Source organism: Merops nubicus, unplaced genomic scaffold, assembly GCF_000691845.1.
Source record: "Merops nubicus isolate BGI_N331 unplaced genomic scaffold, ASM69184v1 scaffold5678, whole genome shotgun sequence".
NCBI lineage: Eukaryota > Metazoa > Chordata > Aves > Coraciiformes > Meropidae > Merops > Merops nubicus.
The window spans coordinates 87,950-114,872 of NW_008627624.1; the positions used below are offsets into that span (position 1 = coordinate 87,950).

The 26,923-nt window shown below is 39.1% G+C and overlaps 1 protein-coding gene across 1 annotated transcript in view; it reads left to right on the top strand.

Moving 5' to 3' along the window:
• The window catches only part of ZFAND3 (zinc finger, AN1-type domain 3), a 46,444-nt gene extending 20,594 nt beyond the window's left edge, over window positions 1–25,850 (top strand). Inside the window, exons 3-4 of the mRNA XM_008946367.1 lie at window positions 7,181–7,351; window positions 25,454–25,850. Of these exons, the coding sequence (XP_008944615.1) occupies window positions 7,181–7,351; window positions 25,454–25,608 (326 nt within the window). The 3' untranslated portion in view covers window positions 25,609–25,850. The remainder of the gene's footprint in view (window positions 1–7,180; window positions 7,352–25,453) is intronic.
• Window positions 25,851–26,923: the final 1,073 nt, after the last annotated feature.

Consider the following 26,923-nt stretch of genomic DNA (forward strand, 5'->3'; position numbering starts at 1 on the left):
ATTTATATGACTATGTATGTCCAAATACATACATGTCAATATACGTATTGGAATGCTAGCAAGTAGTCTTGGGGTGCTGTGGGATAACCAGGGTGTTCATGATTTGCCTTCAAAATGTTTTGGTCATGTATATTCCCATGTTACAGCTTTTGTTCTTCCATGTGTTTCTGTTCTTCCGTTTAGCTATCTCTATTTGTGCTTTATTCTTTCACTTAATAATCCTGTTATGATTATTCAGGCCACTTATGATGTCATTTATTCACCAACTTTGTTTCACTAAAATCTGCTTTTGTCCCTCTCTGAAACCTATGCTGCTCTATGCTGCTAAACCACAAAATTTAATAATGAGAAGAGAAGTTCGAATTAAAACCTGTAACATGTCTTTCTGAAAACTGTTGAGTTTAGTATTGTGGCCTTTTTTCTTTCCTGGCCTTTTCAAGGTTCATTCTATTAATAATCTGAATATATGAAGGCCTGGAGATGCTGTTTGTCAGCTGTTAAAAAAAAAAAAGAAAAAGAAGAGCACCCAAACCATCTTCCCTCAACATCCTTAGAATAGCATCAAGCTTCTACACTGCATAAATTGCCTCCAGTAGCGTAAGACAATGGGAGTTCAGTCTCATGCCTGCAGGCCCTATTTCACACAGGTTCTTCAGCTGCTTACCCTTGTAGCAAGAGATGGGCAGGAAGGACCTGGCCCAGGTGCTCAGCAGGACTGTCCAGCCTGTTCTTTCTTCACAAACTCATCTGTCCTTGTGGGCTTCAGATGTTTGCAGACTTGGCCCATTGGTGTAATTCAGGAAAGGAACTTCATTCACCTAGCTTTCTAAATAAACAAGGTCCTTCTCTCAGGCAGTGGCAACAGGGGTTGCTGGTTTCCATTGGCTTTGGGAATGTTTCAGCTAATTGAAATGTCCTAAATTCATCCATCCATCCATTGTACAGGGAACTGTACAATACAGGTGCCTGAATACATTCTACATACTTGTTTAAATCAATTTGGTGTATAAGTAAAAATGCTTGAGAAATAGATGAACATTTCCAAGTAAAGACATGCTGACATTAGAGAGTATGGGGGGAGTAATCCAAGAATTTAACTATAAAGCAGATGTAGTATAAGAGCCTAAATATGAGATGAAAACTAATTAGCTTTTCACTTAATTTAGCAATTATGAAATGTATTGACAAGAAAGGATATAATCATCATTTTCACACCTTTTTAACAGCTAAAACATATGCAGTAGCTTATGTAGTTCACTGTCATACTATTTTCAACATGCATTTCATTCATCTGGGTTACTGACACTAGATCAGTGTCTTTTCTTTCATTAGAGATGGTTGTTAATGGCCTCTTTGAGTTACTGCAGTATAGTACACGCCCTTTTTGATGGATGATAGTACTAACAGTACAGGTTTAGATGAAAACAAAAAATGTGAAAGGCAGGAAGGAATTAATTTAGGGGGTTGTTTAGTTTTGTTTGGTTTTGGGGTTTTTTTGGTGGGTTTTTGTTCTGTTTTTAAATTTCCTCATCCGTGAATCTCAGAATTCCAGCATGGCTGAGTGTGGAAGGGGCATCTAGAAACTGGTCTGGTCCAACCTCCTTGTTCAGAGCAGGGTAACCTGGAGCAGGCTGGGAACCATGTCCCGTCAGGTTTTGAGCAGGAGGATGGAGCCTCCACAAACCCTCCTGGGCCAGTGGCCAGTCTCCCCTGCAGTAAAAAAAAGTGGTTTTCTTACGTGTAAGTGGAATGTTACTAAAATCATACAGGTATGTATGGTTACGCCCCTACATTTTTCTGTTTTCCTGAAATCATATGTCAGCTTTAATACTCATTCACATATATATCTCTCTAAAATTTGAAATAGGGTGTGTTAAGTGTTAAAGTTGGGTAAGAAACAAATTAAGTAGATGCACATAAACTTCTGGGCAGCTGCCTGGTCTCCTAAGGAGATAAGGCTGAAGTATAGCACTGTACATGTGGGCTGTGGGACACGCTGTCAGTTGGCCACGTATCCAACCCTCGTGCTGCCCTGCAGTGTTCACCTTCATGTTTTACCAATGCCTGTTCTCACTCTGCTGGCAAAGTGCTTGGTGCTGCATGAGTTCTTCCTTCACAATGCATGCATCATGTGTGCCAGCTCTCATTCTGGGGAAATTAAGCCACACTATTTTTTGAGCTCAAAAATACCCCGTATAAAAAGTGATATATACAAGCTAAATTATTTTTTTTAGTGTTTATTAAAAAAACAAACCCAAAACAAAACACCACTTTTGTCACACTTGCTAACAGAAGCCTTTTTCTTAATCTCTACTGCAGAGGGGGAAGGTGAATTTTGCTGGCAGAGTTTGAAGTGCATGAGTAATGTTTTGCATTTGGAACGTCTTACAGCGACTCTTTCAGTCACGTGTCTCCAACAGCCAGGCTAAAAGCTACAGAGTTTTTTTGTTCGTTGGTTGTTTTCACTTATTAGAGCTGGAAACAACTACTGTTGAATGGTTTTGGTATCTGATGAGAAATAATAACTTCTGTAATGAAACTTCTGGGGGGTTATTTGTAGTCTCCAGAGTGATTTCACACCAAGGCAAAGAAGCGGCTGAGAGGACTCGAGTTCTGTAGGGACCGTTCCTGGGCTGTCTCCCCACTCCACATTGTATAGGGACAATGAGTTTTAGTGCAATTGCTTTTAAACTCTCTGGAAGGGAACAAATAAATCAGTGGAATGGTGATGTTAAGGGTATTGCAATGATACTAGAGAGACTGCATAGTTAAAATTTACCAAAGGGGTTTTGAGACTTCTGTCTGTAGAGTTTTAAGAAAAATTGCCATGAATTCACAAAATAAATTAATTTCTTGTGAGTATGAGTGCTTCCAAAGAGGTGTGTGCTTAGGTTTCTGATGCAGCTTTGAGATACGGTCCTGACCACATGAGAGGGTATGATGGTCATCTCAATTAAAATACTGTTTTCATGGCATTATACAGCAACAAGGAGGTCCTGGGGTGGTTACAGATGTCAAACTTGGCTCATAAAATGTTAGTCTTGAATTTCTGTCTCTTCCTTAGTAGCCAACAAGCAAATAAGTGTTGGAACAACTGTGTTAATTTTAGGTTCATTTGAAGGTGGAGGAAATGATTTAAAATAATGATTCTGGTAAATGTGATAGGAAAGATTTGTAGAGAGGCAATTTCCTCTAGATGGAATTTCTAATGCATAGTCAACATGCCACGGAATTAAGTAATGCTTTGTTTGGAAATGGAATAATGGGAGAGGGGAAAAAAACACCAAAACAACAGAAACCTAGAAACTGGCAACAAGGTATTTACTCAAACTTTATTTAATCTCTGTTATGTAGTTAATGTCTGTGACTCTGCAAGTTTCTTCATAGACAGAGGTCTTAACAGCTCAAGCTCCTTTTAAGATAGTTTGAGGATGTGACAGTGATGTTTGAGGATTCATTAATTATTGCTCTTACTGGTGTTTGCACAGGCAGCTGAGATCATAAATGTCAGTCTGTCAGTGTCATGAGTTCTTCATGGAAAGAAAAAAACCTGAGTACCTCAAAAGCTGTCATCAAACCAGAGATTAAACAGATTCATCTCATTCTTGGAGCAAGCAGCAGCAGGGGAGGGCTCCTCTTCTTGTTGCTACCCTCCTATCTCTTCCTTCCTTCGTCTTTCCCTGTTACATTTTCTCCACCCTCATCTCTGCTGGGCTTGGAGCTTCCCACCCTCTCCCCAAAGTGCTGTGCAAGAGCCATCATGTTTGTTAGTGAAGCCATGTGCATGCAGCCTGAAAACTCCTCTGTGGCAGAAGAGTAGCGAGTGGGCTTTAGCTATGACATTCGTAACACCATTTGTTTGGAAAATTTGGGGTTTCTTCATTTTTACTGAAAAGTTTTATGAATTTTGATATCTGCAGGTAAAAGAAAGCATTCTTTTTTTTCTCCTCAAACTGTGTATCTTGGTTTACTTGTAATGCTAAAGTGCAAGTTGGGTACAGAAGTTTTTCCTTAAAAGCAAAGCAAGAAGTAATTCGTGGTGCACAAACCATCCTTCTAAGGCGAGCCACTGTCAGTCAGCAGCTGAAAGAATCCTCTATAGCCATTTTTGAGTGTTTAAAAGTTTACCCTGAGAATTTAGTCGAGTCTAGTTGCAGCACTTCACCCTGTTCCTAGTTTGTTTTTTTTTTCCTGCAATCCAGGTACTAAAACTGCTGTCAGATCTCTGATGTTTAACGTTGCAAGATTCCAGGTGCGGAAGGTTTCTTGTGTGTCTTGTATTGCTTCCTTCAGTATTGTGGAAAGCAATGTGATGTGGAAGAAATGCATGCAGGACTGAATCTAAAATCTCTTATTTCCAGTCTGCAGTTTCTCCTCGCTCCTTGTATGCAGCCCTGAGAAGCTGTAAGCACGTGTGCTGCTGGTCTGGTTTGTAACGGGGGTTCACTCAGGCTCGTGCTCACGGCGTGGAGCAATCAGCAATCGGGTAGCTGGTGCTGTGCCTGAGAGGCAGGCTGAGGTTACCTCACTGTTAACACCATTCAATTTATGGCAAAAAGATAGTCATTATTAAAATATGAGATACCTAAATTTTCATTTCTATCCTATTAACTAGCTTCTGTTAGTATCTAATTAGTCATTACCAATTAACAGGAAATGCATCATTAAATATTTTAATTATAGGACTACTAGCCTGACTCGGGGTAGCTGTTTTTCTCATTAAGGCACATGGCTTCATTAACTGATTAGACATTGGTTGACTCATAGGCATGAATCCCTTATTTGGACTTTATGATAAGCAGAGCACTATGGTTTCCATCGCCTTCATTCAGAATGCCAAATTTGCTGCTGAGAACTACCAGGATGGCTTCTGTTTCAGAAGCAAAGATGTGTGGGAGGTAGGCATTTAAAAATAGCAGCATATCTGTTTCTCTGAGTAACGAATAAACTGTGAATCATGTATCGATTATAAATAAACAATGAATCCCTATCTCTGGCAACGAGGTGGGCTGGAACAGATTTCTGCTGCCACGAGTCAGCCAGGTTACAGCACACAAGCTGCCTGCTGAAGGGTGCACCCTGCTCCATTCAGTGCTCGCCTGCTCTTCTGGGCACTCTGGAAAGAAGTGGCTGTGTGACAGGACTGTTGCCTGGGAGTGTGAGTCAGGATCTCTGCTCAGTCAGGCAGTTTGTTCAGAGGATTTTGTAGAGATGTAGTTGAAGACAGGACTAGTTGTTCCATAACTGCATTAACTCATTCGGCACTACTTTATTTTCCTTGTCCAGGCTCCTGCACAGCCAGGCACGCAGAGGGGGATGTTATGTACTGAATGTTAGTTTAGGCCTAATAGATATATTTTCTAATCTGTGACAGTGATCAAAAAGAAGGCTGTATTGAGGCACACATCAGATGAAATTATTGCAGTTTAATAAAAACATATCTACCTGTATACTGTGCAGAGAGCCATTCAGTTTTCTGTGAAAATACAAACACTTTGTACTTCTTGTAAAGCCAGACATATTTTCAGCTTATCAGCAGCATGGCAGAAATAAAGTAGGTCCATGTGAGGCAAGTTGTGTATTTGTAATGGCTGTGATATTGGAGTCCAATAGCTGGAAGAACACGGTGAGACAAGGTCTGAAACACAGGTAAGAAAAGTGGGTTGGTTAATACTGCATGTGAGAACCTATGCAGAGCACTCCCCAGAGGGAGAAGCCAGCAGGTATTCCTACTCTGACTTCTTTAGATATTTACTCAGGGAAAGTCATGATGTTGATAAACAGTGGATCAGATAAGATCATTGAAATAACAAGGATATGGACAATGTTTTAGGCACAGCAATTATTTTCCTGGCTAATCCAGGACAGCTAACACAAAGTCGATATGTTTTCCATAAGCAGAGGGACACCATGCATTGGAAAAGGAAAATAAATGTAAAAACATGTTCAATAGGCTACCGTCCTGCCCAAAAGATAGTTATCTTGTTATTTGTTGGATTTCTGTCCTTTTAAAACTGATTTGACGGAGCTAAAAAGTTTTTTCTTCCCCTTGATCACCATCTTGCACTAGAACACTAATTGCTGTAATGGCTTTCAGCAGTTAGTTTCCTTACAGCAATATTACAATTTGATTTTTGGTACAGTTTGGATTAAATTCATCTGCAGCTTCTATTAAAACAAAATGCAGAACCAATTCTGCTCTGTGGGTTTGGGAAGGGAAAATGTCTTTTCTAGCCTGACATGACTCAGATCTGCTGAAATCCACTGCCTCCTGACACCACACAAAAATAAAGGTTGGTCATCCCACATACCAGTCAGTGATGTGCATTTCATGGGCTGTTCTAGAGCCCTGGTCAACACACTCTCAATTGTAAAAAACACAAACAAACACCACCACCACAACCAAAAAGGCACTGCATTACCTGAGGTAACACTGTCCTGTACTTAGCATTCTCAAGGCTTTCCACACACTATTTTCTTGCAAGCTGAAATGTATAAAGCTATTCATGCAAATAGTATTCTGACTAATGTTTTAGAAATTCCTGAACACTTTGAATTTGTATCATGGATGTACAGGTTGGGCTTATTTTATTTGGGTTCATATTGTTGGTATATAGTAATTTAGATTTAAATTGTCACCCATGCAGAAAGAGAGGGAAGCACGGTATGGTGCTTTCACATAGTGCCTTCAGCTGTAAGAGAGATGATATACATGCTGTGCCTTAAAAATCTCTCTCCTGCCCAGGGAGGATTTAGGTTGAACCTGCATTCAGTTGTTTCTCACCAGCAGCCTACTTTAGTTGCTTTGTGCAGGGAGGACGAAGGCGTCGTGCAGGAGAAGCTAAATGAGATGGCAGATGAAGCCAGCGGTTGTTTAGGATGGTGTGTGCTCTACGTGTATGGCTGTGTCACCCAGCCAGGGCTGGAAGGAAGCTAATCAGCTCGTTTTCTTTTCAGTACTGCCAGCAGGAGGGGTTCTGATAGGGAACAAAGAAAATTTGTCCTTTACTTGATGCTCATTTTGATTGTTAAGAAAATGTGTGTATGCAATAGAATGGGAAGTATCACGCTGCTTGGCGGTGACCCCAGCTGAAAGCAGTATAGCTTTAATCTGCCAGAGGAATGCCTCGACAAGGAAGTTCTAATATTTTTCCTAAAATATTTGTTGTGAATACAACAGATTCACAGTCGGAGAGTGAGGCTTCTCCTGTGAAACGGCCACGTCTAGTGGATGACAGTAATGACAGGCCTGAAGAAACCAGTCGATCCAAACAGAAGAGTAGACGCCGATGCTTCCAGTGCCAAACAAAACTGGAGCTAGTACAGCAGGAACTGGGATCGTGTCGCTGTGGTGAGTACCTCCTGTCAGCAGCCTCCGGCTCCCTCGCGCAGCCGCGCGCAGGTCGGTGTCGGAGCTGGAGAGACAGAGAACGCTTGCTTTTTTTTTATCTTTCAAAGGTACTTTTAACAGAAGCCGTAACTTCCACTGGTAGCAAAAAGTTATAATTAGTTCCTGTCTAATTTCCCTTTTAAAACTTTGGCCTTGATGTACTGACTTGTCTCAAGAGATCTCAGATGTTAATGAATTTAGCTTCAGAAGTCCCAGTAAGGCGGGAGAGCATCGTACCCACTTGACAGGAGAAAAAACACAAAGCACATCAGTAAATATGCTAAGATAACAGGGTTTTTATAGAACTTAAAGGAACATAGGTCAATACCTACATTCTACATCTTATAATTACATTATTGTTAAACTTAAAAATAAAAGCCCCTCTAACTGAAGATATTTTCACTCTTAGTGAACTGACAAGGGGGAAGACTTGTTCACCATATACTTAAAATCATCCAGCCTGGCTTTTCCAAACTTGATGACACTTTTTAGCTAATTGAAATGAGGATGATAATCTCATGCAGACAGCTAATTTGGGGTTTCATATTACATGCAAATAATCTTTCTGAAATAATGTCACTAGATTCCAGAGGTGATTCTCTCTCCTTCAAGAAACAATTGAGTTCACAACTGGTTTAAATGTGCTCATCAGACCCAGTGATAAAGCACATGGTAGTTTTACCTGCTAATTATTTTTTCATGTGATCATGTATTGCAAGCTTACACTTGCTCTCTCTGCCCACACTTGTATTGGCATTTTTGGAGAAGTTGGTTTAGTTACTTCATTGTGTCTCAGCAGGGGGATAATTTCCAAAGGATTTGCCTAGACGCTAGATGCAATTCACATTACACACCTTTTTGTCCTAATGTTGAAAGTACTGGAAATGATCTTCTTTCCTGCTGCTGTGTCCTGGTGACTCTTCCAGTGATATTTTTAGTGGGACATAGTGGAAAGAAAAAATCTATATGTAGTGGACAATGTTTTAATATAAACATACCTGCAGATACCAATCAAGAATAGCTGGGACTTGTCCAATGAGGCACAACCTTTTTAGGGACAGAGTGAGTGAGCGACTTCTTTACCCCTAAGGCTTTACAGCAAATTCTGATATCTTTGGGAAACGGCTGTACTGGCTCTGCTGTCTCCTGTAAGACGTGTCCAGAGAGAAGTGATGCTGCTGAGCTCGTTGCTTTGACGCTACATGCCACCTTAGACAGATTTGACAGTGCTGCAGGGCTTTGCCATGAAGAAAAACAGTTCACTACTGAGAAGGGACATTTAAGTAAGGGTTCTTCAAATTCAAACATAACATTTTTCAGCTGTAGAAAAATTTGTTTATTTTCATACACGCATACTCTCAAGATCTTTTTTCATTCTGCTTCCCCTCTACAAGTTATTAACTGCTGACAAGAAATTCACATCTCATAAATAATGCTTAAGAGCCATTGCTATATAAATTGAATGTGTTATGAATTGTGATGGGCCTTTTTGTAGCATTCTGTGCCTGGAGCAGGAAGAACAGAGGATGTCATTTTCATTAATTTCTAATGAGGTGCCAATTAAAGGCAAGGAAGGAACTCAGAAGGGAAGAGTCACAGAGCTCCCCTGAATCCTGTACCCTGGGGCTGTCAAACGAGCATGCTGCCAAGCCTCCTCTGAAAGTTCCAGTAAATTACAAACTCGTCCAGAGCACACACAGACAAATTCAGTTTCCCTTTGATCTTCAAAAGAGCAATTTGTAAGACGAGTTCTGAGCCTTTTCACATGGCGAAATGGGGGAACTGATAGGAATTGTTAATTGCTGATGCACTTCGAAATCTTCAGTGAGAAAGAGAAATTTAAAGAATGGATTCTCATTTTGTGCCTTTCTGACTGGTAACCTTTAAATCAACGCTACTAGAACAAAATCAGCTTCCTGTGAAATGTTTCTAGATGACAGTTAAATTAGGCCTGTTTTCTAGACAGCAGTGTTCTCTAGTTTTGGTGGGCCTTTCAATAGCTTAGTGTCTTATGGTGGATAACAACTGTATAGAAATAATATATTTATTTAATATGAGATTTAGTAGGCAGTTGTATCATCTGGAATTACAGGAATCATGTTCTTCGAGTTACATTCTAGTATGGCATTTCTGCTGGATGTGTAAGCAGTCTGAAATGAACCACCTATGATCTTTGATCTGAAAATTAAATTGTCAGATCAATCACGTGATAAACAAGTGATTGCCACAGAGTTGCTTTAAAATTAGGAGCAGCATATTTGTGACTGAAAGGAACTATGTAACACAGAGTTCTGGAAATGTATTTTAGAAAAGGGCAGGTGGATTATTTGCAAATAACACTATAAATTTATAGGCCTTGTGTACAATTTTAAAAGATATTGAGCTGTAAACTTCTAAGCCATAGAAATTATTTGCACAGAAAGCATAGTTTAATTGCTTAATTTTAGGGCAAAGGCTCAGTATTGTACAGCAAAAAGTAGTTCTGGTATCACTTGCTGTGTGTAAAGCCAATACACAGAAGTCTGCAGCGGTGTTTAATACTGTTGGAATTACAGAAGACCTGTTAGGATATTCTAGACGGTCAGTGAAGGAATTTCCTATCTGTCATGTTAGATCCTAGTCAGCAATTAAAGAAAAATGAGTACCGTGTGCCAGATCTTCAGCAGCTTTTGTGCAGCATGGTTTGCTATTTGTAGGCCACATCCTAATGGATATGTCTGTAGCTCAGGCTCCACTTTTCCAGAACTTGTGGTGAGCATGGGGTAGCCCAGATAATGGGCCCTGGAAAGTAAACCTGTCTTTATCTTCCAGGAGCAGTGGCTTAGATGTTGCCAATTTTTTTAATATGCTTCTCAGATAGCAATCTCTTTTTTTGTGTTCTTTGGCCAGAGTAGGTGCTTAATAAGATGGGAAGATGCTGAAACCTTCTGGTTCAATCAGACTGTATTGAAAAAAAACTGCTCAGTTGTGGTGCAATCTTATCAAATGGATGTTAGCAGTTATTTCTTGCCCGTGTGGACAGAAAAGGTTTTCTTGGAGTTTTACTGGCCTAGGCTGTGTTGTAACAAATTATAATTTCCCAGAATGTGGACAGAGTTGGTCGGTTGTGTATTCAGTGCTGCTCCTGATGGAGACTCTGCAGTACCTGCCAACCTCAGGCATGGGTGAAGGCAAAAGGCATTGTTTTGCACTTATTACTTGTGAGATGTTGGCAATATTGACGCTTGTCTGTTTCTTGACTTGAAAGGATGCACACTGACGAGTGGCCTCTACAGTGGTAAGACTTTGAGTCAGGCAATGAGAGTAACTCTGGAGGTTGGCCGGGGTGCTGCCTCGCTGCGCTGAGCGTGCGGAACACGGGCACGGCATGTTGATGGAGCACACCACAGCCTGCTCCTTAGAAGGGCACAACTTGCCTTCCTGCTTAGGAATTCTGTGTGGGTGTAACTTGATCCACGTAGGTCACTGTCCTCTGCTGGCTGTGATTGAGATCTGACTACTAGAGCGTGTCTGTAGAAAGAGGATGCAGGTTTTAGTCTGTGCAGTGTGCTGGGCGTCTCAGAGATGGTGCTGAATGTGACTGATGCAAACGGGATAAATGCTGTGTTACATTCTTTATTTCAAGTTGGTGGAATGCCTTGTTAAGATGTGATCAAAGTGGGTAAGATTGTCTTGATGAAATGGTTTCTAGTTCTAACAAGTTTAATAGCAGGCTGCTTGCTACAGCTTAGCAAAACAAAGAATCAGCTTGTCTGAATAGTTCATAAACTCAGTTTGCACCCAGCTACTTTGTGGCTTGTGTATGGTAAGGTTAATGCATAAAAACACTTCAGATTCTGCATTCTTTGCTGAGATCAGAGGAGGGGCCAGGAAGAAGACAAAATAAAGAAATGAGCCATAGTAGTACAAGATGTACGTGTTGCATAGTGTAGCTGGCTCAGATGACAAATTAATTCATATAGGAAAATGAAAGAAAGATAAAGGAGAAGCTGAACTGTAAACCAGCATAAAATAGGGAGGTAAAGCAACTAAGTATTTGAGTAATCTTAAGGTTACTTGCTTAGAGGAGAAAAAAATCATGTAGCTGAATGTTTAACTGCATTGACTGGAAAGAGGAAAAAATAGGGGCATTGGGACAGGCAGTTAATAGGCAATAAATGCGTTTTAAGTAGATGAAAGGAATTGTTGACAGAGACAGACATACTCTGGATTGATTATTAAAATAAGAGAAAAAAACTTGTGACATCTTCAGATTAATTTCTGTACAGATATCAGTGAACCACATTCTTTTGTATGTGGACAGTGATAATGATAGAAGTTACTCGTGGGAATAAAGTTACAAATTTGAGAAGTCCATTTGAAAAAAGTACCTCAAAAGAAAGCTGACCTTAAAGGTGATGTGGGAATAAAGCCCTGGGAAACAGATTTATCTTGCACTAGGACAACACTGAAAGGAAACTGGCATTGTATCTTTTAAAAAATAACTTACGTCCTAAACCATCTCCTGACTTCTTAAGCCTGCTGTGTTCTAAAGATAATTTGGTGCTTTTATATATATATATAAGAAAATTAATAATAAAAAAGTCTTTAAAACACTGAGTAAATGCAGATTAGAGGAGATCCAACCATCATGAGAAAGCATTTGTCAAGAAGTTGTAAATAATATGTAATCTTGGTGAGGATAGGAACAAACTCTTAAAAATATTTGGCAAGCATACCTTGTAAACCGTTTCAGAAACTTGTCTCAGATTACGTGTAGATATATTTATGCACGTGTATATATACACACACAAACACATAAGCATAGTAATTAAGTATAAAAAAGAGAGTTCTGGTATATTACTATGCTTATTTCTCCACATCCCTGTTTTTAATTTAATTCTATATAAATCTGTAGTAACCTGGTAGAATTCTTTTCTTTGGATCATTTAAAAGTGCCTCTTGCTTTGTCTGGTTTGGTTTTCTGCTAAGCAGAGGGGTAAGAGGAAGAACAGAACAAACTCATGGAGCACTGAGCACTTGTGTCAGCTGTCTAAACCAAAATGTGTCCACACAGAAGAGACTGTACCTTTTCTACAGATGCTGTGGCAGCAAGTCTCACTGTGATTCAGTAATATAACAGGTAGAAGGAAAACAGCTGCAGATTCTTAACTTGTGTAACAGAGCTGCTTGTTCATAAACACAGGAGATGATGAAACTGTTTGGATTGGATTGTGCTAGAATAAATTTGGAATTATTTGATTTACTCAGTTAATTTAGAAATTCTCTTCAAAAGGACAGGAAGAAAGAAACAAACTTGAATAGGTAAGCTAAAGAAAAAAAAAGCTCTCACAAGTGCTTCATCTTTGTACAAAATAGTCCACCATGTACTTAAAAACTAACGTTTCTCATAAAACTCGCTAAAATATTTAATCATGGTTCCATTTCAGCTCTCACAAGTGCTTTATCTTTGTACAAAATAGTCCAACATGTACTAAAAACTAACGTTTCTCATAAAACTCACTAAAATATTTAATCATGGTTCCATTTCCATGGAATCTCTTTCTGTGGAGAAGAATTTGCAATGGAATTGGTAAATTCACCTTTTAGATGAATAAGGTTTATCTGGTACAAACCAAAATGGCTTCAGGACATGATTATGTATTGGTATAACAGATGTACTTCCATTGATTAAAATTAAATACACACACTGCTGTTGGAGATTGAGTCAACCAGTTCAGTAAGAACAATTAAAGGAAAAATAGTAAGTGGTTACATATTATAGTCCTGGCAAGTCTTCCTGCCAGGTTGTAAGATGTACCATATTCAGCTGCCTTCTGTTGGCTGTTTTCCGAACATAGTTGCTCCCAGAATAGTGCTGTTGCCTCAGCCATTCCAGTAATGCCTTGCATCTTAGCTCACATTGCTACAAGTATTTAAAAAAAAAAAATTCCCCAATTATTGAAGTTTGAATTCAAGCTCAAAGGGGTTTCTTTGGTTTGGTTTGGTTTATTTTACAAAGATGTTATCCCAAGACTATAATTTGATAGGGAAAGGGAGCTGTTAACTCATGTTGGTCTGTCAGAGTAATATGTGTTCTGAAAATACTAGAAATAAAAGCAGCTGACTAGTTCATGTATCATGGGTTCCAAGGACAGGACCCAGGAAAACACTTCAGTGTCTAGGCTTTAGAAAATCTGTCCACAGCTTTAAAAATGTAAATGGAGTTCATGGACTGCTTATAATTAGGAATAATGAAATACAGTTTGAAAAGGCTCTAATATATTCCCTCAGCTTGTTCAACTAATTGGGTTTCTAACAGCATTTGCTGATTTTGATTTCTGCCACCACACTACCTAAAGTTCTGCAACAGGCAACTCTTTTGATTTAATAATGTGTACTGAGCCTGTCAGTTACCTTCCAGTAGCACCTATCAATACATGTAGTTGAAATGGGTCAGCTGGTCTCTTAAGTCCTCAGGTTCTCCTTAAATAAAGAAAATTAGCATGTTCCTCTTCAAAACAAAACAGAGGTTTTGTTTTGACACGACTGATGTGCGTAAATCCTTCAGTATATAACCTTCAAGTGGTTTTTGCATGGAAATTACAGTATGAGAGGGGAAAAGAGCATTTTGTTGGTGGGCCACATTAGGTCTTTTGTTCCATACATGCCTGTAATGTGGTTACAGAAGAGAGAAGAATATGCATAAAGTGAAAGATTATGCAGTTTTTGTCTTGTATGCACAAGAGACACATGGCCTAGTGAACTTGAACATAAAAATCGAGCAGAGACTACCTTATTTCTAATTCCATCTCTTTCACTACCTTTAGGGAAGTAATTTCCTCACTTTGAATCATTTTTTTCTTACCAGAAAAATGAAGATAATAGCTACCTACCTTGCCAGATGTTAAAGGAAACATTTTTGAAGGTTAAAGTGCTCTGCCTTTTCTAATCAAAATTCATTCTTTTTAGTGTTCTTATTTATCTAGGGTCTCACAGGCACACATTATAGCTTCAACCTGTGCACTTAGAAAGCTTCTGCTGGTTGGCAGGAGGCTGCAGCAGTCTGTTCTGAAAAGGAAAGATACCGCCTAGAAAGTGTCCCCCTCAAAATGAATCAAACACACTTGTCCATATGTTAACAAATAGCTGCGCACATAAGTGCTGATTTCATTCATGTGCTTGATAGTTGAAGTATAACACAGAAGGCCCAAAAGCATGACACAATAATCTGACAAATCCTGAAGGAACCAGCTAGTTCAACTGACCATGAGGTAGGGCTTAAGTAGGAAGGAACGCCCGGTGGATTTTGTGAGGGAAAGTCTAAATTCTTCATAGGAGGAAGTGATGAAAAAACATCACACCACTTGCTGCATCAGAACTGGGAGAAGAAAAAGGATATTAAATGAAATTGTCAAAATTTGCCTTGAAAAGCCAGGATTCTTATCAGGAACTAGAGTTTTTTTCCCCTACAAACCACTTACCTACCTAAAGGAAAAATGCCACCTGTTGTCTTAGATTCCATATCTAAGGTGTAAAAAAGTGTTAAAGCTGAGTACTAGGACTTGAGGCTACCTGTTTCTCTCCTAGAGTTCTTCACTAGGTTGCTGTGGGCCTTCTAAGGAAGTGGCAAAAAGATCAGCATGCATCTCTTTTCACAGAAGTTAAGAGAGCAATAGTAGTCTATGTCAGGGGCTTCCGATATTAACTATTTCTGGCCTTGGAGGAAAGTTTCAAGAGCTGTATTTATGGATAATTTAATCACTAGGGTATATTACTTTCTTCTGTATGTTTTTAGAAGTAACACATATATTTAACGGTAGCTTCATATGTATGGAAATGAAAATGTTTACTTACAAGGGTGTTCACAGGTCTTAAACATTCCCAAATTGCTGACAGTTGCCCAGATACATGGTGTACAGGGGGTTCTGCTATATTCTGAACAAGCAGGAGCAGGGAATGTTCTGTAAGTCCTCGCACCCAAAAAAGCAGGGGAAGGGTGGAAGCGTACATGGCTCTAAGCATTTGTTTTCCTGTGTGGTATAAATAGGGCTTCTGAATGGAGCCCTATTTCCTTTTAGTTAGAAGAATTACTCTTGACATAGATTGCAAGAGGCTACAGGATAGAAGACTTGCAAGGAGCAGAATGTGTAATCCACCAGACCCTGGACATAAGGTGTAAATAGGGGATAAAGACATAAAATAAATTTCACTTAGGTTTAAAAGAAATAGAGCTGCTTCTCTCCAGTGATTTGGGCAGCAAGCTTAGCTGGTGTCAGACTGTGGATCAATATGGTGCAACCTCTAGAAAGCTATTTAAACCCAAGGCATAAATAATATAATTCAGGAAATATACTGAAAGTCAAACTGAAATCGCATTAGGCATGTGATGATTTGAAGTCAAATACATGCAAGATGCAGGAGAACAATTAGAATTAATATAATGCATACAGTATCTTAGTATAGACCCTTTAATTATTCATTCCTGTTCTTTATTAGTAGGCTTATCTTTCCTGCATTTTCATTGGGCCAAACAAAATGATACACATACATTATTGAATAACTCGGTATTGCTTGCTATTTTAATTAAATTACTGGGTAAACTTTGGCTTTTAATTAAATCCTCAGCTTCTGGGAGAAATGTATTAGCTTAGGTGGGCTTGGTGTAGAGAGAATTCTGAAAGCATTAATACTCATCTGGCTCTTCTGAAAATGTCACTCTGCACTAGATCCTGCATTGACGCTAGGATAGCTCTGTCATCCACCTGCCCTTTCTCAGGGGACTTTTTTTAAGATTTCACACCACTCTCAAATGTAAATGTTTGGATAGGAAACAAATACTTCTTTATGTACTGGTATAGCCAATCGAATCTAATCTTATAAGAGTGCTACTATTTGCAATAGTGTTATGTATTATTATGGTTTACCTCTACCTTCTTAGGTGTCTACTCTTGGACACTAGGATGTCTTTTGGGCATAATTGTGCTTTTTTACTGCAAATTCTGTTCTTTGGATTTGTTCTCCCACATCCTACAGGATATGACCTGGTGAAGCTAGGAGTGATATGGGAGGTGCAGTGTTGTTTCAGTGTGTTCTCAGCCCTGCAAACACAGCAGTGAATGTTCCTTCTACCAGTGTAGCAGTGATAGTAATTCCTCCTGGATACATCATTGCAAGATCACTTGAATTTTCAAAAAAGCCAACTTTTAGTTTTGAACCAAGCTCTTCATCTCCCTCAGGTTGGTTGTACATTGGTGTTCACTGTCTGGCACCGCTGTTGCTGATGCAAGCTGTTGGGAACAGAGTGGTTTCTTTGCAAATTCTCTTGTTAAATTAAACTTTAATAATTTTTTTCCTTTGTGCTTCAACAATTGTGCAAGTCTTTCAGAGAAAACTGTTTCTTTCAGTTATATTGAGAAAGTATGTGGCAAGTTAAAATCACTTGATTTTTCAAAAAAGCAAACTTTTAGTTTAGTTTTGAACCAACCTCTTCATCTCCCTCAGGTTGGTTGTACATTGGTGTTCACTGTCTGGAACCGCTGTTGGTGATGCAAGCTGTTGGGAACAAAGTGGTTTCTTTGCAAATTCTCTTGTTAAATTAAACTTTAATAATTTTTTTCCTTTGTGCTTCAACAATTGTGCAAGTCTTTCAGAGAAAACTGTTTCTTTCAGTTATATTGAGAAAGTATGTGGCAAATTAAAATGTTAATTTCTGTGAAGTTGAATCTATCACCATAGATGAACTAGAATCATACCCCAGCTCTACGAATGTTTCACAACAGTGGTAACCCACCACTGGGGCTAGCTGGTGAGTCAGCTTGTGTCCCAACTACTGCCTGTGCTTGAGTGCTGTGCATTGCAACTTAGACAAAAAACTGAGGATGATGTATAAGGCGGGAAGGGGAGCCTACAGATGAAATGTGTCGGTCAGTGACTTCTGAGGTATTGAGCAGTTCAGAAGTGAGTACGGATTGTATGGTCTACCTATGGGAGTAATTATGTACCTAAGTTGCTCCATTAGAGTGTCTCCGATAGCTGTTGGCCTTAACTCATGAATCCGTAGTGGGATGAAGAAGTCTTGATGCAGAAGCAGTTACTCTTATGTGCATATGTTCTGTAGGGCAAAAAAAATATTTGGGCCAAACCAAAAGATTTAACCACTGTTATTTTGTGGTACGTGGAGGAACTGAGATATGATCCTTACTGAGACTGGCAGTAAATTCTGACACACAGCAAAATTTTTACATTGCAGTTTACTGTTACAAAACAAGCATGCTGTATTTATTGCATTGATTCATTGAGGATTCTTTGAAATTCAGAAATTTCCTGAAAACTTTAGTTCTGTTCCTGAAGATACTCCCTGCTTCTGTGGAATTGGCATCCACTAGAGCAAAAGCGGGACTGGAATCTAGCAGAGTGCCATGCCTTCATTTTTCCTGCTCCAAAGAAACAGGAGGAAACTTTCTTTTGAGTTCTTCTTAGTTCCAAAGTAAAGGAGTAGAATAGTGTCTTACACAGAATCTCCTCAAGAACTATTGCTTAAAAATAAAAAAAACTACTAAAAAATCAGCACTTGCTTTGTACTCAAGTGGTACAAATTCTCTGATCAAAATTTGTGTCACATTTAATGTAGACGAAAACAGTTTGACAGCTTTCTGTGCAGGTAGTAAGTTAAATGGAAAAGTGAACTTGAAATTAGCACAAAATTGGGATGAAATGTAGTTTGCTTGCAGAGTCTCCACAGTGCAAAACCACATCTCTGGTGTGCTCCCTAAAGCAGCTTCCCAGGCTTACGATCTTCAGGCAAATAGACAGAAGACGCTTTGAAACCCAGGTTATACGTGACTAAACTTGGCAATGCAAAGTCTTTGCCTTGCAGCCTAAAGAATTCTTGTGGAATCTTTAACCATACCTGTCCAGTGGCTGATACAGGATTAAGATGATGTCATCTTTCTTTTGTATACAATTTCTTCCAGTCATTTCCTGGGCAGTTGTTTTTTTTCTACCAATAGCTTTTTTTGTCTCTAATGCATGCTCATACATATTGCTTTACTCTCTTTGTTGTCAATAGCAAAAGAGAAGGAAGAAAGGAAAAAAATCTTTGTTCCCTTCTCTTCTAAGCATAAACTTAGTAGCAGAAATACAAAATGAATCTGCAGCATATCATAAGCATCCTGAGTCTCAGACGTAACATTTTATGTAGCATCACAGATGTGACAGAGCTGTGTGTTTCTAGCATGAAACCTGAGATGCTGACTGACTCCAGAGCAGGATGGAAGTCCCAAGTGCATGTCCAGTCCCAGGGACAGATTGGCAGATTAAAAGAAAAGTTCTGAGGTGACTTATACCACCTGTTTTCTCTTCCTCTTTTTGATTCAGTTATTGGCCATTTTGGTAGTCATGAGTAAGTGTAGACCATCTATATAAAGAAGAACATTTTGAAAGGCAAGCTGCAGTGACTGTAGCAAATGTTTAGAAAAATAAATTAATAAGATATGTACATGTCTTCCTACTTTTTTTTTTTTTGTGAATCTTTTTCAGCTCTTCTGTTTGTGAAGAAATGTGGAACTGAATTGCCTTGAGAGGGCAATTTTTAAGATACTGTGCTTTAATATTTAGAGACTTCTAACTCTGAGCACTCGGAGGTTAACGCTCCCTATCCACTCTTCCTGGAGTGGAAATGGTAGAAAGGACTGCCTCAAGCTAGGTTTTGTGGAGTTTTAATAGGTACATCTATTTGGTTAAAAAGTTGCACCATAATGTGGCTTTACTTCCGTTTCCCTCTGGGAAGAGATCACAAGATTCCTAGCCAAGTTATTCTGAACTACTTAGCACTTAATCAAAGTCTGTGATATCTTGCGAAGCTGGGAAAGGGAAACAGGAGAGTAGTTTGGCTCACTTATTTCCAAAAGCTTATTTCTTTGCTTGTTGGGATTTGGTTTGGTTTTATAGAAAATGTCAGTAAAACTGAATGTTCCTTGAGTTGTATAATGAAAGCTGACAATGCCAATGCAGAGCGTTCCCTACAGAAGAGAAGAGAGAATTGGAGTATATGCAAGAACGGAGCTGTCTAGGAGGAGAACAATACAAGGTATCCACAGACTAGAAGATTATCATACTGTAAAATAGCAGTGCAAACAAGCTGCTCTGGAAGTTTTGCTGGGCTGGACTATAACACTCTTTTACATCCTCCCAATGCTGGATGTTCTTTTTTAAAAATCTCCAAAATACTAGGGGAACAAGATGGACTACATTGAAATCCAGAGAGCAATTATTTTCTTAAGTACTCAATATACAAGTCTTTAGGATCTTGCTTTGTGTCTTGGTAGCTATTTGTTTTACATGCATTGCTTACATTTCATGTCTTGAAAAAGAGAAAGAATATTTCCTTTCCACACTTTTAAAAAAATAGCTTTATTGTTAGTATCATTAGTGAGGCCTCTTTCCAGTTGGAAGGCACAGAGGAGATGCATAACATTATTTGGGGGATTACTAGACACTTTTCATGAATGATGTCCAATTATTCTAACCAGTGCTGCAGCAGCATGTTTTGCTGCATGAGATTATCTCTTCTGGCTAATCTGCCTGGTTTTGCTGTGTTGCAATGATACCCTGTAGGAGTGTTCATCTTTTAAAGCTAAGTTAAAATCTGTTCTTGCACAGAAATCTTTATACAGGCTCACACATAGCTTGTTAGACAATACACCTTTGTTAGGGAATTTTTGCAGCACCTTCACCTCTTAAGGTATTTTTAAATTCTGTTTGAACCTCTGCTGATGAGAATTTCAAATTAGCAAGAAAGGTATTATTTCTTGTGAAGCATGTGAAGAAGCCAAAGCACACAGCACAGGATTCTGCACAGAAATAAGTCTGTGGCACTATTAAGACTACTTTTGAATAACCTTAGTATAGGGGAGCTGTTCAAACACAAGCTGTTTTTTAAATGAAGTCTGGAAATGGTGTAAGCTGCCGATTCTGGCAGTTCTGAGCTTCGGCCCTTTGGCTTGGGAATGAAAATGATAAATGGCAGTACTACTGGGTAGGTAAAATGATTTTAAAGTATCAGCTGGCCTGACTTTGTATTGACTTCACTTTCTTTTACCTACCAGTGGGAGCTTCCTTGGATGAAATCAGAAGCGGTCACTATAGTGTATAAGGCTGAACTTTCAGAGCAGTTGCTGTGTTCGATGAAAACAAACATCTAGCTTGAAAAATTAAGGTGATTGGTGGTACTTGGTAACGAAGGGCTTTGTCTTGTCAGCAATGATATTTGCATGGCTTACCTTGCAGAAATGCAAAAATGTACTTCTACACAAGCGAGGTTCCATTTCCTCCCATGGATGGAACTGCAGTATCAGCCATGTGGCACCTTCACTGCACGGCAGAGTCCAGACCTGATCTCTAGTCTTAGAAAAGCAAGTGTCTGGGTACACCTAGTATCAGGGTAATTGTGGCAGCATGCAGCTGCTTTTTAAATAATATACATCAGGATGTTTCAAACAGAGATGCTTTTAAACAAAAAAGTTTTAAGTCACTTTGTAAATGTGTAAGCTGTGTAAATATTTAATAAGCTTTTTTGACACTTCTGCTTTTCAAAATATGCTTACACATAAACCAATCAAATCTGTCTTCTTTTAGCAGCTTTCTGAATGCCTCATCAATGAGATCAGAATCTCAGGGTGGGAGAAAAACAAGCTGCCCTTCTATCACGATGGTATTGGCATGACAGGGACATTGTATTTGTTATATATTTTATGTAGCAGTGTGATGTTCTTCAGCAGTACGTTAGAAGAGTCTGTGACTCCATGGCTGACCAAGGACATCCTCTAGAGTAGACCCACACTGTGCTGTGCTTCTCCACTGTTAGTTTGCAGCAATGCAAGTATTTGGCATTTGTGCAACATTCCAGGAAGTCTGACTACTTTCTGTTAACAAATAGGAAAAGAAGAAATTGAATAAAATCAGGGAGCCTTCATAATTAAAGTTTGGTGTTTGTGTTGTGGATTATCATGCTACGTAGTTGAATTGTTTCTGATGCTTCACATATCACTTTATTAGTATTTTGGCAGCTTACTATTTTCAGAATTTGAAGACAGAGAATTAAGAATAAATGTAGGTTTCAGTTTAAATATTTTCTTATTGTCATTCTATACTCCCATCTAGCCAGTGCTCTTGAATGTGACAGTGAGGGAGATGCAGCCATTTTTCATCCTCACTCACACAGTGCAAGCTGTAGGTCTGTGGTATGCTCTGGTCTCGAATATGGGAGATTATTCTGTTTTCTGTCCTCTCCAGTTGCCTCTTCCCAGAGGATTCCTCAGAAATAATGAAAGCAACTTCACAGTTGCTGGTGTGCGAACTTCAGACTTCCTTCAAATGATGTTTTTTTTGCATGCCCTATGCAAAAGACTGATCTGTTTGGGTACACTGCTTTGGTCTTGGCCATTTATGCTCTGGTGATGAAATGGAAGTGAATTTTTGATGATATATTGTGAAGTGGTTTCTGGGGTACTTAGAGGAGCTCACAGGTTTTGAGGCACTATATAATGTTTTTCCAAGATGTTTTCATTAGAGGCCTGAGGAGTAGGTGATTCATAGTTTACTTCTAACATCAGAAAACAACAATTGCAATGCTGTGAGATGTATTATTACATTTACTAGGCTGAAATCTGTGCTTGGAGTGGAAGTCTGACACATTTTTGGTTGATGAATAAGGTAAACTATTAACTGTTATTTAGTTGGCAGATGGATTCCTTTTTCCAATGCTCTTCCCCCTAGCAGAAAGTTATTTATTTTGTCTTTTAGTTATAGTGTGCTAAAAGAAGCATTTCTGCAGTAAAATCCTTTAGGGGAGACAACCTGTATTTGCTATCTCCCCATAATGAACTTAACAGTAAGTACACCACAAGAGTTCATTTATCTAACTTGCTTTATAACCATAAAAGCAGAGTTCTCAGGAGAAAATTCACCCCTCAATATGGACTGAAGGATCAAAATAGAAGTACATCTATTGGACTAATGTCCCCCGTGCACATAAGTTAATAATGGGACTGTTGTAAAAACTGGTGGTCTTGATGCTACACCAGGCACTTGTGCCCACACAGATCACAGAATGCCCACTCTGATTTCCAGACCAGTGAATACAGCAAGAAGTAAATATGGCAGTAATACCTTAATTGAATATATCCACTCTGAACTAATGAAAAAATGCTCAGAAATACTGTTACGCAACTAGCTGCTATGTAACAGTATTCAAGTCCTTTAAATTTTAAATAAAACCTACAAAAACACAACTTCCAATCTTTAAAGCGACTTGGGTATTTGGAGCAATGGGAATAAAGATCTTAAGTCTGTTTTGGAAATGAGATTTCTGGAAGATCTCCACCTCTAATTAAACGAGAACAAACCCTCTCCATAAGACCAACCAATATATGCAAAACTTATCTTAGTAATGTTCAAAATGTGCTTGGGTATTGTTTCTATTAGGTATTATCAGTTCTAATTAGCAGTACATATTTAAATACACACATGAATAACAGGTTTAGATCATTTAGTTGCTGAAATTAGAAATACTTTTCCCATAGTCTGGGAAAATGAAAGTCACTTGCCATTCTTTGTGAACAGATACTGAAATTCTGTTCAAGAATGTGTAAGGAAATACTTGACAAACCGGGGGAAAAATAAAACAAACCAAACCAAAAAAGAAAGAAATGAAAAAGGAAAAAAAAAAGCCAAACGTGTTTCATCTGGGATAAACGTAACATAGAGTGCAGATTTTCCTATAGGAAAAATGGTTCTCTAAAGAGAACTAAAAGGTGTTCACAAAAGAAATTAAGATATGGCAAAGCACAGAATAGATTTTACTGGAGCAAGATGGCCAAGCAGAAAGAACATCATGAAGTTATTCTGGCCTAGAAAAGGCAGGAGGTTTTGTAGGTGAGAAGATGTGGCAGTTGAAAGATGATGTTCAAAAGTGATCAATCATGTTGTATATGTATTTTCTTACTAGACTTGTAGAATTGTCAAAATGTTCTTGCTGAAGCTGTGTTGAAGATAGTATAACGTGTTCAAGATTTCTTTAGATAACATTAAATAGCTTTTCTACAGATGCTTGTTAACTGTGTGAAGAGGATCTTTAAAGCCATCAGGATTTAAACCTAGTTTTCACCTACAAGGGACCAAAACTGCTTCAGCCTAATCCTTACCTGCAGGGTTTCTTGCATCTGCTTTTTATGCATTCATTGCAGATAAGATGAGGAACTTGATTTTTGAGCTCATCTGGTCAGGTATTTAAGTATCCTTGTGCCTTCAGTGGGTATTGGTTCAGTAACTTGAAGTGTTATTTCAAGGAATCGGGAAGCCTTCAGTCCATGCTTTCTGAAAAAGAGAATTGAGTGAAATGGCTGTTTAGTATTGAAACTGTAGTCTAAAGGTGTTTTCATTTTAACAATCAGACCTTGAATTTTTGGCACCTCAGGAAAGATGTTTGTCACATTTGAGTGTGGGATGACCCAGTGGAGGCAATGATCACAAGGGGCAAAATAAGTATCGATTCAATCTGTATCTTTCTATCCATATTTTTGAATCACATATACCATTACAGAAAAGTTGTCTTTCTTCCTTTGTTCCTAGAACTGGGTTTCAAAGTCAGCAACAGATAAAACAGGCATGGCTTTTCATAGCTGATGCCATTGAAACAAAGAGCAAAGATAAATCAATTTTTCTTCATTTTTTTTTTTTTTATAGTTCTATGTGTGATATTCTTCCCTTTCTGTTTTCTTAACAATCACATAACATAAAGGTAGCCTGTAGTTTTCTTCTACAGTTGATGTTTTATAGTCCAGGAGCTTGAAATACTTTACACACATTTTTATATATATATGTGTGTGTGTGTATATATGCACAAACACACACTCTCTTAGTCATTCATTCATTTTTATCCTTTTCCAGCTCTCAAATATCATCATTTTGTGGTTTTAATACCTTGATCATTCAAGGAGCTGCAGTAATGCCAAGCATTCAGTGAGAGGTAGAGTGATGCTCTTTGCACCATCAGGCAGGAATAATACTGCAGCACTGGCAATCCCATGCTTTGTTTCATAGATATGGTGGGATACAGCAGCCCTGTAACTCTGTGACTTTTTTCCCTGCTATTTCATCTTAATACTACTTATTGCTGTGTAGCATTCATTTTAGAGGTGGGAAATTTGAGGCGTTTTCTTTACTGTTATAAAGTGTTAGGGCCAAATTTTAAAAAGCTGGTTTTCTTTGCAGACTAGAAGGAGGTGGCTACTGAAGATGCCCTCCTCACCTGTAGGAAAAAGTTGACATCTCTCTGAATCACATGTTCCCTGGAAAACTGAATAACATTGTCTAGCTTTAGACAAAGGGACAATAAACTACCTCTTCTCAGCTACAGAGCAGGATGATGTGGCATGAGATATCCCTGTGTCAGATGCCTGTTCACCCCCTGTGGTTAGTGTTAGCACAGTCCATGAAGAGAAGTTTCTGAAAACTGGACTAGTAGTGGAGCAGTGAACTCTCCTGCAGTCGCTGTCAGTGAGGAGGAAGCAAGGTGCTCAGATTTAGCAGTTCTGACTTGAATGCCTGCTTGGGAGCTCAACCTGAAGTACCACAGGCTTGAATTCCAGAAATGACAACCAACTCCATTTAAAGCAGAAAATACTTCAGTGAAGGTGATCAGCTTGGATTTTTTTAAAAAAAACATTACCTTTAGTAACATTTTTTTAAAAATGTTTTTTAAAAAAACAATACCTTTAGTAACTGTCTAGACATACCTAATTTACGTGGGTTTTGGGGCTTTCTCTATAAGATGAGAGGGTGGTAAAAAAAAACCAAAAACACCCACTAGTGTGACTTGAGCATTGATACTGTGTTGATAAATACTCCAGAAAATTCAGTGACTAACCAGCTATTTATCCTTTGAGGAAGAGAAGTGAAAACTTACAGCTGGCACTAGGTTGTGAGAAGCAAGTAAGCCCTCAGTAGACGATCCTTTGCTTCTGATTGCAGGGCTTTAGGCGAGTCCCTGACTGTGTTGTGTTTCTCTCCCTCTCCACGCAGGTTACGTGTTCTGTATGCTGCATCGCCTGCCTGAACAGCACGACTGCACGTTCGACCACATGGGCCGTGGCCGTGAGGAAGCCATTATGAAAATGGTGAAACTGGATCGGAAAGTAGGGAGATCTTGCCAACGCATCGGCGAAGGATGTTCCTGAGTGCAAGACTGCAACCAAATGCTGTTCTCTTAGTTCACTAATGTTAGCCTTATTTAGGACAAAGTCAGCCAGACACCTTGTACTAGGCAAGTTTCAGACTACAGCCAATCAGTTTCCTTTCTTTAGCCAGCCATCCTGGTACTGTAGTTTAGGGGTTGATGGTGGTTGCAATTGATTTCTGGCTGGTTACTAAGGTGCCTGCTAGCCACCGCATTAAAAAATAAAACCATGAAGAAATATTATTTTTGAGCATGGCTAGTGGATTTAAACAAAACAAGAAAAATCCAAAGGCTTCTGTTATTGCTGGAGTCACTCTAAAAGCCTTATGCTGGAAACATTCCAGCTGCAAAGTTAACACAAATAGTTGTATAGAAGCTGGTGTAAAAGTTCGCTATGCACATGGCTTTCGGACAAAAGGCTTAATGTGCAGCCTTTCACCTCTTCACTGGCAGTGAATCCTGAGGAGATGAAATACTACTAAGAGCAGCAACTGTAGCTGCTTAAGCCCAGAAGACCTGACTGGTCACTCGTGCCTTCATCGCGTGTGGCTTTTGAGTTAGGCAGTGTCACCAGCATCAGGGATTCTGTTGGGGTAGGAACATCTTTCTGGTTCTTCCCGGGCAGCCAAAAAGAAAGGGGGACAGAGATTCTTATGAAAAATTTTTATATCTATCTTACTATAAAGAACCTATCAGGGTTTGTTTTGGGAGTTTTTTTTGTTTGTTTGTTTTTTTCTTTCTTCTCAGTTAAATTATGATCTGACTTTAAAGCCAACTCCATCCCAGAGCAGTAAATGGTGCATACTTTTTATGTGGCATCCACAGAGGTGCTACAAGTTATGTGAACAGATTCCACATACCTTGAGCAGCGCAGCCATTCCCACCGGCCGAAACCTGATTGGCTCTCGTTTGCCTTTTGCTGAGTGCAGGTATCTGATAATTGATCAAATAAGGCTAATTCACAGCACAGTAGCCATGGCTGGATTCTACAGACTGACTTTCTGTAGCTAGACTTATATATTGGGGAAAAAAAATAAAAAGGACATTTTGTAGCAAACGGAACTCAGTAACAGTATTGGGGAACAACCGGTAAGACGCCCTTTATCAGATTGAGTTTGTGTTCCTCATTTCCAGAGTGTCAATGAGATAATCAAACGGGCCCCTCGGCCCTCTTTCTATGCAGCTGAACGCCCTCCCGAAAATCTCTGCCCGCAGCTATTGCAAAGCAAGTGTAGCAAGTGACTGTGAAAAGCGTTGCGTGGAGAAGAACGTTTTGGATCTGTTCAGACCTGTGGTTGTGTTTTAGGGTGTGTCAC